Below are 11579 nucleotides of genomic sequence, written 5' to 3'. Positions count from 1 at the left end.
GTAAGGACCGCTGCCTTGGGCCCTGGGACGTGCCTCCTCTGCCACCACCTCCTGCCCTGGCTCCCAGCACACCCCAGAGCCGGTCCTGCTCGCAGGCTGCACCTTGCCTTCTCCTGCAAACCCATCCCGCATCTCCAGCCTTGTGACCTTCTCAAGGTGCCTGCTTTCCAGCTGCTGCCTTGACAGATAGTAATTAACTCGCATTCTTCCTCTGTCCCTGACACACCTCAGAGCAAATCACCCAGATAAAAGGCTTATTTTTTTTTTTTTCTAATAAAACAAAACTCGCCCTCAAATAACAGATGATTAAGAAGCAGAGGAGGGGATGCAAAACCCTGGTAGCAGTGGGATGATGACTCAGTTCTGGCCTTGACTATGGCCTTCCCTGATTTTTTCTGAGCGGTGATTTCTGGTCTCCTGCTCTTCATCTCTTCCCCTTCTTGCTGCTTTCCCTTGCTGGCTCCGGCACCACATGCCTCAGGCCAGGGTCTGAATCAGGATGGTTTTGGCATTCAAGCAGTGGCTGGAGCCCCTGGGCTGGATCTGCAAGGCTGGTGCTCCCTGACCTCGCCCAGAGCTGAGCCTTTAACGCTGGCATCCCTCGAGGAGTGGTTTTTATTGGTGGGGTTCAGTGCTCCCACCAAACCCCTGCAGCACAGCGGGTGCTCACATCCCTGGGAGGCCAAGGTGGCTTTTCTTCCAAAGCCCCTGGCAAGACGTGAGAGCCCAGGGCAGCCCTTTGCTTTCCTGTAGCTCTTCACTTGCAGCGGCTACCATTTAAACAGTCACCCCAAGGCATGCTGTTGTCCCCGTTCCCCGTCCTCTGATGCAGACCTGATCCCTGCTCCATAACTGACGCAATGGCAGGAGCGGTCAGCAGGATGCTGCCGGTGGTCTCGGTGCCCAGCCTCATTCTCTGCTCTGACACAGACTTTCTGTTCACCCAGCTCCCGTGCCTCAGTTTCCCTCCTTCCAGGCATGGAAGGTGGAGCTACCGGCAGGCAGGGATCTGTCACGAGGACCTGTATACAAAAGATGATGTGGGACCCCTTCGCGTTACGCAGGTACTCTGCATTTTGGGGTATTCTCCCCTTCCATAAAACTCATCAGCAAGAGACATCCCCCTCTTTAACTAGGCTGGGGGGGGGAGTCCTGTCCTGGGCCCACAGTGAAGGGGTAGCGATGGGGCAGCCAGCATCAGTCGACTGCATCGCCTGGCAGCACAGAGTCCCAGGGAAGGGCACGGATCCGTGCAACTGGGATGCGGCAGTGCCTGCTCCGGGGGTGCACCCGGCTGTGGGTAACACACCTGGGAGGGTGGCTGTGCCGAGGAGTTGCCCAGGGACATTTGGCTGATTATCCATCAGCCTTGGAGATCATCCCTTTGCCCATTAACTGACCATGAGCTGATACCTTCTGGTAGACAATCCTTGAGCACACAGCAGGGCCCATGTGTACAACAGAGTCTTCTTAGGGGTTCTGGTTTGTTTTGTTTTTTTTTTTTTTTTTCTTTTTGGACTTGTGGGTGCTTGCTTTCCCACTATCACCTTTCTTGCACGTATAGCCGGAGTTCACTGATGGCCGTTTCCCTGTCTCCTGCCTCTCCCAAGATGTGTGTATATGGCTGGAGGGCAGGAGAAGGAGGCAGCTCTTGGTTGGAAACCCCGGCTGTCCCGGCACTTGCAGCCCGGAGATGCCCCAGGTGAGCAAGGGAACCTTGCGGAGCTTGTGCTGTCCCCAGCACCTTTCGGTTTATCCCAGTACGATCGCTTGTGGTTGGATGTTGTGGTTCCTGCTTACCCACCACCCTGGGGCAGTTGATTTGGGATTATGGCTTGTATTGGTGCTGCTTGGGCTGTCACGGGGTTCTCCTTACACCCATCCTGAGTTTATTCAGCCCCAGAATTGCCCCTACAGTTCTTATCCAGAACAAAAGAGCAATTCAAACTCTGCCCTGCCTGGCTCCATGCACCCAGCCCTGGGAACCCGGTGTGCCCCCCAGGAAGAGAGTAGGTGACAAAAAGTGTTTTCTGCCCCTGCCAGAGCTCAGCAGCTTGGGCTAAAACAATGTGTAGGGGTGTACGTAAGACTGACGTCTGTGCACCGTTTACGTCTCTTTTCTGACTTACTCTGTGGCTCCTGCAGTTGAAATTAATACGGCTTTTGTTTTATGAAAGGTAAAGTTTCTAGGGAGAGATTGTATCTTTACCAGATCAATGGAAAAACTAGAGCCAGGCCTTTGCAGGGTCGGTGGGGCTGGGAGAGGCTGCCTCGCTGCTCCCGGGCTGGCGAAGGGAAGGATTGACTCACTCCGGAGATGCTGGATCGGTGCAGTTCCCCGGGGCAGGGGAAACCAGGGTTTGCCCCATCTTCTACCCCCCTCAGAGAGCGGCTGCTGGTGTCAGACCAGCTAGAGGCACTGGTCCGTTCTGGTTTGGTGAGCTAGGGTTGGAGGGGAACAGTGGTTTGAAACGCGTGAGCCTGGGCTGGCACTCAGGACTGTCGGGTGGAAAATCACATCACTCCATTTCAAGTACCGTGATTTCCATTTATTTATTTATTTATTTTTCCTTTGGCGGATGCACGCATGCCCGTAGGAAAAGGCTTGGTGATTTCTGCCACCTCTGTGGTGTTCTTTATTGGAACAATAAACCCTGATAGAACAATAAACCCTTTATTGGAACAGTAAACCCTGATGTCTCGGGGTACAGACGAAGCTCAGCTGTGCCATTTTGGCATGCAGCCTCCCCACCTGGCAGCGTGGGCTTTCTGAGGCTCCGCTCAGATTCTGGGTACAGCAGAGGGACCCATTTCTACCTCCTGCAGCCCCGGAGTCCTGCTCTGAAAGGCCCCTCAATCGTACCGTGGTTCATGGAGAGGCACCCAGGAACCAGTGCTAGAGGCACCGGGTGCACTGGGTGCACTGGGGCTGGGCTCACAGCCCCAAAGGCTTGAGGGTGCGGCACAAGCATCCCTTCAGGGTATGGGAGAGCAAATTGGCCGTGGCATGGGGTCGATTTCTGTGTCGTAGGGCACAGAAGGTCCCTTCAGGAGTTCGGTGAAAACCAATAAATAACTTTGCGTACAAAAATGTTCATATATTTAAAAAAAATCATTATCTATTAAAAAAAATAAAGGAAAAAAGAAACACAAATCTCTGTATCGTTCCCTAGACTGTATTGCCCATATGATCTTTATGGTTCTTGAGCCCTGATTCAGGAAAACTGGGGAAAAAAGCATGCTTAGAGGAATCCCGTACCAGGGCCAGCCCAGGACCACGTGCACAGCGATCCTGTAGCGACGACTTGCCCCTCGAGAAGAGGAGGCTGCGGTCAGCAAACCCCCTCGGCAGCGGTGATACCTCCCTGGAGAGGAAGGAAAACAGTGGGGGCTGATACAGGGAAGGGTCAAGAGGGCCCATATAAGCAGGCAATACAGAGAGGAAAGATTAAAATGTTTCCCAAAGCCTTTGGTGGTTACCAGTTTGTTTTTCACATCTCTGCAGGGGAATGATTTCCGACTGGCCGTACCAGAAGTTGAAGTGGTTTCCCTTTCTTTGCCTTCCACGCCTGTGTCGGCTCCTCGTACCCGCCGGGTCTCTGCGTGCCGGCGGGCACTGACTGTCCCAGGGTGCTGAGCACCCTCTGAAGAGTACATCAGTGGCACGGAGGGAACAGGCTTTTAAGAAGGAAGGTGAGTCTCTGCATGAACCAAGGGTAATTACCATGATCCTACTCTGGACACCTTCCTTTTTTGATCTTTTTTCTTTTAAGCTTTAAGAACTTCAGACATACACATGCACATCCACACATAAGTAGCAAAAATAAAATCTGGAATATGTTTGGATGATCTTCACTGGCAGTTCATAAATGCCCCAGTGCTGCAAGGGGACGTGATTCAGGCAGTGCTGGGGACCCCTTGGGACACTTCGGCAGTCTCCCAGCCCTGGGGTAGGAAGAAGGTGGATTAGTTGAGGAGGATCTCATCTTCCTTGCGAGAGTTTTTTTAGGACATGATGTAGACCTCCAGCAAACTGGCCACTGCATGCATTCGGTAGAAGATCCCAAAGGGCAGGCAAATGTCCACGATGGCCGGCCACATGGAATCGCCGTAGAAGTTCAGTTCGGTGTCATTGTCAAACTGGGGCCGGGCACCAAAGGCCGGCATGATCCAGAGCTGTTTGAGGAAATGGGAGAATGACATTGCAGTGAGAAAGGTGTGTGATACAGCAAGCACCTGCAATCATAGCTACCGAGAGATGGGAAAAGAGTGACCTTCTGAGCATGGGACCTACGCCAAGAGCCTGTGTTTACATTAAGACCGAGTATGATCTAGTGTTGTAACCTAAGCCCAGTTTCTAGTCGTGCTCAGACAGGCTTGAACCAAGTGCTGAAGCACTCACCAGGGGAAGAGCTTGAGCGTGTTGTGTGTTAGCATGAACCTGCCCTGTTCAAACTCGTTGGATAGAGCAAGCATGGGTAGGGCTGAGCTGGCAGCGGTTTGGTCTCCCCAGGCTCGGTTGCGTACGTTTTGCTCAGAAGCCCGGCCAGCGTGCGTATCTGGTTGGATGGGGGTTGTCGGCTCATTCTCTGTGAGCTCGTGTGTAAAATCAGTTGGAGGACGTGATGTGAGGGACTAGCTGGGGGTTTGGAGGTTCTCTAGAGACACAACATGTGCCTGGCTTCTTTGGAGGTGCAGCTGTAATCCTACATTTCTTTTGCAGGGAACTGCGGTCCCCTGGCTCCTCGTGAAAGTGGAAGCCCCAACTGAAGCTGTCAGTGACCAGTTTCTCCTCAGAGCAACTGGCATCAGCGTTTGGGCTCCTAGGCCATGGGTTTTGAGAAGAGACATGCTGCCATTTCTCAAGAAAACCCAGACTTCACCCTGGGTATTTGTCATTTTATGTCTTTTCTTTGGGGGCGTAAGGGAAGGATTTAATGTACTTATTGCTTTTAATAAGCTAGTCTACATATCTGCTAATACCCAATAGAAATACTGAAGCTGATTCTTTGCTTGTACCCACTGATTTTATTGCCTGATATTCTGGTGGTAAGCAACAGGTCTATCGGCGTAGCCTAAAATGTCTTAACTCCAGAGCAGTTGCTCTTGGTTTTAAGCGACAAGGGAATCACAGCTCTCGACCCACAGAAATGTAAGTAAGTGTGCTCTCTGTAGAGTGGAGGCACAGAAAGGACTGGTTTTGCATGGGCCACATCCTTTCCTTCACTGACACTTCTCCCTTGTGCTTGCTTCCCTCTCCCCGACCCTGACAAACTCTTCTCTCCACGTGTACTCACTATGATATTGCTCAGCAAGAGGAACATGGAGATCTCCCTCAAGAACTTCCTCCTCCAGTTCATCTTCTTGGGAGCGGTGAGGGACCGCACGAGGTCAGAAGGATGGAGGGTTTCAGCGCCAGAGGCTGTGCTAGGGGCCAAGGTGTTGCCACTGTCGGGCATACGGAGGGACACTGCGTTGATGTTGAAAAAGGTGAGTCCATAGAGATCCTTCTGGTGAGAACTGTGCTTGTGGTCTTCCTTGGGGGGTTGCCGATGGAGGCCTTCGATAATGAAGATGTTCTGGAAGGTGTGCTGAGCAATCATTAGGAGGGCATAGGTGAGGTTGAGTGCACTGATAGTGTCCCTTGGCGTGCTGGCTACAATGGCCACAATGGAGTAGTACGAAATAGCATACTGCCCCAGGGCTGCACCCATCAGCAGGGCCACATCCAGGGTCCTGGTTGGGTTCTTGTGCCGATCCATGTCTCTCTTGTCAAACCGGTAGACGACAGAGCCACCAATGCAGACAAGAGACATCAGGCCCAGACAAACGATGTTGAAGATGTAGTACATGGTGAGTGCTTGGCTCTTCTTACTGGATTCAGTGCTGGAATTTACCTGCACCTCGTAAAGAATAAGGACTCCCAAACCACTCACCAGGATGATGAGGCCCAACACGATGCCGACAAAGAAGGTCCTTCGGAAAAGCCTGAACTTCAGGCGGTGAATGTGGTGGGAGTGGTGGTCTATGAAGCGTCCAACGTTCTTCCACATGACATAGACCATGGCAGAGGCGAAGAGACTGTACTCAATGTTAAAGGGGTACAGCCAGAAGTAGCCATTCTTGAAGATCTGGCAGATTTGGCTGTTGCAATTGCATTCTTCGGCTGAGCTACTTCTCATTCCCGCTGAAACAAGATAAAAACATATAGGTGCAGTGGTATTAAAACAAGAAGCCAGCACTTGTTAGCAGCCCTGAAGAACTGGATACTTGGGGTGAGAGAGAAACAAGACCAAGGACAGAAGAATACGTGACCACTTTGAAAACAAGGACACTTCAACCTCGGCTTTCTGGTGCTCATGTTCTTTGTGAAGAAGTTGGGTGGCAGGTTAAATCTCTCTTTTTGCTTCCCTTCTTCATTCCCATCCCATTTGTACAGGGCCTTCCACCTTTCTGACTCCTCTGTGATACAGGTGAAGAAATGATCATTAAGACCCTGCTTTTAACACACCAGCTCTGCTAGAGGAACCTTCAGCTCTAGACAGGCCTTCTGAAAAGGGATAAAACCTGACTTGCAGAAGAATCTCTATCTCATGGGCTCCCTCCCTGGACCAGATGGCTTCACAAACGGGCAGATTACCTTTCAGGATCCATCTGAAGATTTCCTCGGTCACATTCTTCTTCAACTTTGAATGTGCTTTGTGAACGGACTCGTCTGTCACTGCTGACATCCACACTGCTAAGTTTGTAGTCAGTGTCAGCATCAAGCCACACCTGCAGAAGAAGGAGAAGGTTCATGAGATTAAAGCAATGGCTCTAGGCCACGTTGTTCCCATCCATGTCACAGATGTTACAGAGGGACTGTGGGAGCTGGTGCAAGGACTGTAGCGGTCAAGGTCAGAAATCCTGTCCCTTGCTTTGCCGCTCTCGCTCTCTTCCTATTTTTCATGAGAATTAGCAAGGTCCCTTGTTAGTTCATGTAAGTACAAGAGGCAAGGCTTCTTATTCCTCTTGTCGGTTTTGGAAGAGCTTCTCAGTAGTGAATAGGTTAATAGGTCTGGATTGGTCTCCAGTAGATCCAGTCTTGCAAAAGTGGGCAAGATCTTGTTTCTAGCCTGAGGCTTGCCCACCGCATCGCTTTCTTCCCCAGGGAAGCAAAAGTCAGCTATGAATCATTCTATTTAATGCTAATCATTTATTTAATATTAGTCTGCTTTGAGTAACGCTTGTATTCTTAAATTGAATCCCAACCCTGCCAGACCCACGGGTCATGAACCTCAGCAGCTTAAGCTGGGATCTACGGCTAGCCGGAGACTGATCAGGTTTAGTTTTGGCCAGCGTTAAGGGAGATGGGATTATCCTCTTGTTGCATCTTAGCTGTGTGAGAGAGTGCAGTGGGTTTGCAGTGGCCGCGGTCTCCTGGGCCGGTGGGATCCAAAGAGCAGCAGTGCTCACCTGGTAACGTTGAGGTGTACGTGGATGCAGTCTTTGGCAGAGATCCACAAGAAGTACGTCTGGCAGGGGCAAGAAAAGAAGTTGTTATTTCCAACAAAGCAAGAGAGCAAATCGCATCATTCTGAGGTAGGGATCTCCCTGCTCAGCGGAGAGCAAGCTGGAGCCCCTTTCGCTTGGGTTCGTCTGGGCCCAGCCTGCTAGCCCATAAGCCTGGCCATTTGCTGGATGTGGTCTGGTCTTTCTTTGCTCCTCCTGCCCTGTCCCACTGCCATTCCTCTGTCCGTGGCCAGCCCCTGTTCCTGTCTAAATTGTCCCTATCTGACCTCTTCCCTCCTTGGTATTGTCCCAGAGCGGGTGGTCTTCGGAGCAGGACTTCAAACTGCAAGGCAGTCCCTGCCCTGGCTGTCCTCCTCCCTCTCCGTCCTTCATGGGAAAGGAGACCTGGCTGCATGGGGGATGCTTACAGTTGGTGACAAGCCGTCCTGGCATAAGCCAAAAGGTCACAAGATGGGAACAAGTTTAAATCAACACCTTGAAGTGAGTTGCCACAGCTGGAAGTTGTGGTGGTTGGAGGGAGCAGATGTGGGCTGAGTTAAGCCACTTGCGTTTGCTGCAGGGGGAGCTGAATTATGCCCATGGGATCAGAGCTCCTTCCACTGGTGGCTCGGTCTCTCTGCCCCTCCCCGAGACAGAGCGCAACCATCTCACCTGGACGACCACGAATATTGCTTGCACAATGGGGTAGATTATTTTGATCGCAGACAGGCAGCTGTAGAAGCTCGAGTAATATCCTATTTTGAACACATCCATGACAAGGCTGAAAAGGGCAAACAGGACCAGGCCTCCTGTTGAGGAACCAAAATATCTGTAGTTGGACAGATGTATGCACATGGGGGCTAATGCGGATAGCTGAGAGAAAGAAGAGGAACTATTGCCACAGATTTGCTCCTGCCTCTGTTTTTCCTCTCCCAGCACCCACATTATCTTGGCACCAACAGAACCATACAATAATTTTGTCTGGAAGGGATTTTCAGTCAACCCTGTACTCTGACTGGGGCTAACAGCTCTTGCAAAAAGGCTGGGAGAGAACCTGGTGTAAAGGACCAAGAGCCCTGGCAGATAAAGGCAGACCTGGCCGTGAAACCAGCGGAGGAGCACGAACCTTCTGAAGCAGGGCATGGTGCCATGCCCCAGCACAGGAGGAGAAGATGACTGTGCCCCAGTTGGTTGCTGTTTCCCTTGTAATAACTGATGCCCCCCTGAATTGTCCACCCCAGATCCCACCTCCAGCCCTAGCTCCCCAAGAGTTCCTACCTCTCAGCCAGATGGGCCCAGCGTGGGAGTCTTTGCAGAGGATGGCATCTGGGCACCGGGAGGTGCCGACGAGGTAGAAGATGATCCATATGATGACTATCAGCATCATGATAAGACGTCGTAATCATGCACGGCAATCTTCTCAAAGGCCCCGCTGCTCACCAGCGTGCAGGCCAGCAGGACTAAGTGCACGGCCAGCAGGATGGAGAACATGCGGCCGCCCTTTTTCCACACTTCCTTGGAGGCAGGAGTGGAGGGGGGCTGATGAGGCTGGTGGCTGAAAGATGCTATCTGGCTTGAAGTCAGGCTGGCTTTGTCATCCTTGTGTCCACAGCCCATGCTGGAACTGGGGCGTCTGATCTCGCTGTCCTTCCGCACGGGCTCTTCGGTCATGGTTCAGCCAATGCTTCAGCTGAGGGTTAACGCTGTTGGGAGGAGAGGCCCATGAATGAGAGACGTCACTTCATTTTGAATAGTCCAGGACTGGACCAAAGCAGGACATGAGATGAGGAGGGAAGGACGTATCAGAGGAACAGGGAAGGCTGAGACAGGGACTGCAAAAAGAGGGATAAGCTCATTTTCAACCTTTCTCTTCCTGGTTCCCTGAACCTATCTTGCTTTAGATGCTCTTGCCTGGGGAGATCCCAGGTCGGTTTAACAAAGCATGCTTAATTTGTCACACAACATTTAGGTGTTTATTGATGCAAGATATTGGAAAAGCACTCACAGGATCAAATATCCTGGGGCAAATGGCCAATGTGGTTTGATTTCTAAATGTCAACCACTAAACATTCTGAGAAAACGTCATACTTCCTGGCTGAGGAACCGGCCCCTGAAAGGTAAGAAAGCCCTGGGAGCCTTTGGAACGTCACATCATGGTTTATACCAGTTCCTGCAAGAAGGATGTGAGCTGTCTCTGCTGTCACTCCCTCTAAAGCCCCTTGCCTGTGCCAAGCTTGGGATTTCATTGATTCTCAACGAAAAGCCTGAAACAAAGCAAATTAACCATTCAAACCAAGCCATTCCACCAACCTGTTCTGCTGCCTGGGATCCAAATCTCTGCTCTTGCCCGGCTGAGAATTTCCCCCGTTGCTGCAGCTTGGTCAGCCAAAGAATTTATACCCGTTGGGATGTCTCTGTGATTTATACCATGTCTGGAGCTGACAGCAGTGCTTCATGGGCTTCTCAGAGAAACTCATGTGATCCATTTTGTGCAATAACTGATTTTTGGGGAAGCAGGAGAGAGATGAGGAGATAAGAGTTATTTACCCAGGGAGGGCATGAGGTGACAACACTGCTAAGCACGGCACGGACCGCTCGGTCACAGGGTCACGGTCACCACAGAGCAAAGCCACCCCATCAAACCCATCTCCCTACACACGTGAGGTCTCTCCCCTTGGGAGAAGATGGTTTAGGTGATGAACTTAGCTGGTGATTTTGGACTTGGCTTTCTGCTTAACTGAGCACAACAAATATTGTGCCTCACCCAGTACTCTTCCCATCAGTATGCTCTACGCCTGGAATGTTTTTAAGGAAAAGGAAGAAATTTGCATTTGTATCTATTTAGTGCCAAGGGCAAGTTCAATCTTTTCCCACCCATGGTGGCAACAATGAGGAAGGATTAGCTCTAGAGCAGGGCAGGATTTGGGGACCGGAATCCGTGTTCCCCTTTGCTGACGCACTGACTTCTCAGGGTGGGATCACCTTTCTCTGGCCCTCAGGAGCTCAACTTCTCTCCTTTCAAGGAGAAAGAAGTCATGTTACAGATCACGGCGCAGATGGGATTCAAGCATTTGCCAGGTGAGGGGAGACCTTTCGCTCAAGATCTCTTTTACCCCAACTGTGGTATTTCGGTGGGAGACACAGGGCAGTTCTGAGCGGATGGGGACAAGTTTTATTCCTTTGTGAGAATGCCTCTTTTGGAGATATCCCTGCCGCTTGTCTCCTGTGGGGCAAGCACAGAGATGGGGCAGTTTGCTGTCCATTTTCTCAGTCTCATTCCCGCCTGCTCACCGCCGCGCTCCTTCTTGCCGCGTACGGGGACAGCATCAAACTGAACTGCGCGGGGTGGTGACGGAGAGAGCTCAGGATCAACTTGTACAGCCCCAGGAGACCTTCGTGAGTCTTTCCCGTGCTGCCACCAGCCGGCTGCCACCAGTGGCACTGACTGGGTCTGCCCTGCCTGGCCTCTGCTCATCCTTAGGGGTTCCCCTTTGGGGTGACTGCTTGGTCTTTTCTCGCTCTGTAGCCTTTCCCAGGGGAAGCCCAGACCCCCGTGCTGTGAATCTGAGCTGATAACGGTGATGTTTCGCCGAGTCCCCCTGGGCTAAAGGCGTTGCTTTCTCCTCCCTCTTTCGTCCTTAACAGCCAGCAGCAGAGGAAAGAGTTTTCCCGGGGAGCCACCGTGCAGCATAACGTGCTTAATTAGTAATAATACAGGAATCATTAAATAACCTTGGTAATGAATTGCAGACGTTACTATGCTGCTTTTCACCTGGAAGAATCCCAGCGGCAAATACCTCGATGTCTACTACATCCCATCCAGGCTCGCCCAGGGAGGCTGAGCGGGTGAGTACGAATCTGCTGACGTGCGGGGAGCGGACCCTCTCTCTGGAGCACTTACAGGTGTCCCCAGGCAGCTGGGATGGTGACTCCACGTCGGTCACCCAGGGGTTAATCACTGCAGCTTGCGTGGGTGCACCTGGGACTGCTTTAGGGCCACCCTGCAGTCTTGGGGCATTCTTTGCTTACAAAAATAAGCTGTATCTCTGGTTTTCTTCCTCTCTGCTCATTACCTTCCAACCCTCTCT

General features: G+C 51.6%; 1 protein-coding gene across 1 annotated transcript; it reads right to left on the bottom strand.

The window, feature by feature from the left end:
* Positions 1-4005: 4005 nt before the first annotated feature.
* OTOP2 (otopetrin 2) lies at positions 4006-9162 on the bottom strand. The gene is given in 7 exon segments (XM_009694866.1): positions 4006-4176; positions 5298-6187; positions 6641-6774; positions 7456-7514; positions 8164-8300; positions 8770-8883; positions 8886-9162. Coding segments are annotated over 7 exon segments (1782 nt in total).
* Between the last annotated feature and the right edge of the window lie 2417 nt (positions 9163-11579).

This window comes from Cariama cristata, unplaced genomic scaffold (assembly GCF_000690535.1).
Source record: "Cariama cristata isolate BGI_N322 unplaced genomic scaffold, ASM69053v1 scaffold27682, whole genome shotgun sequence".
Lineage (NCBI taxonomy): Eukaryota > Metazoa > Chordata > Aves > Cariamiformes > Cariamidae > Cariama > Cariama cristata.
Note: the sequence above shows the minus strand (reverse complement) of the source record. Positions and strands in the feature narration are given on the sequence as shown.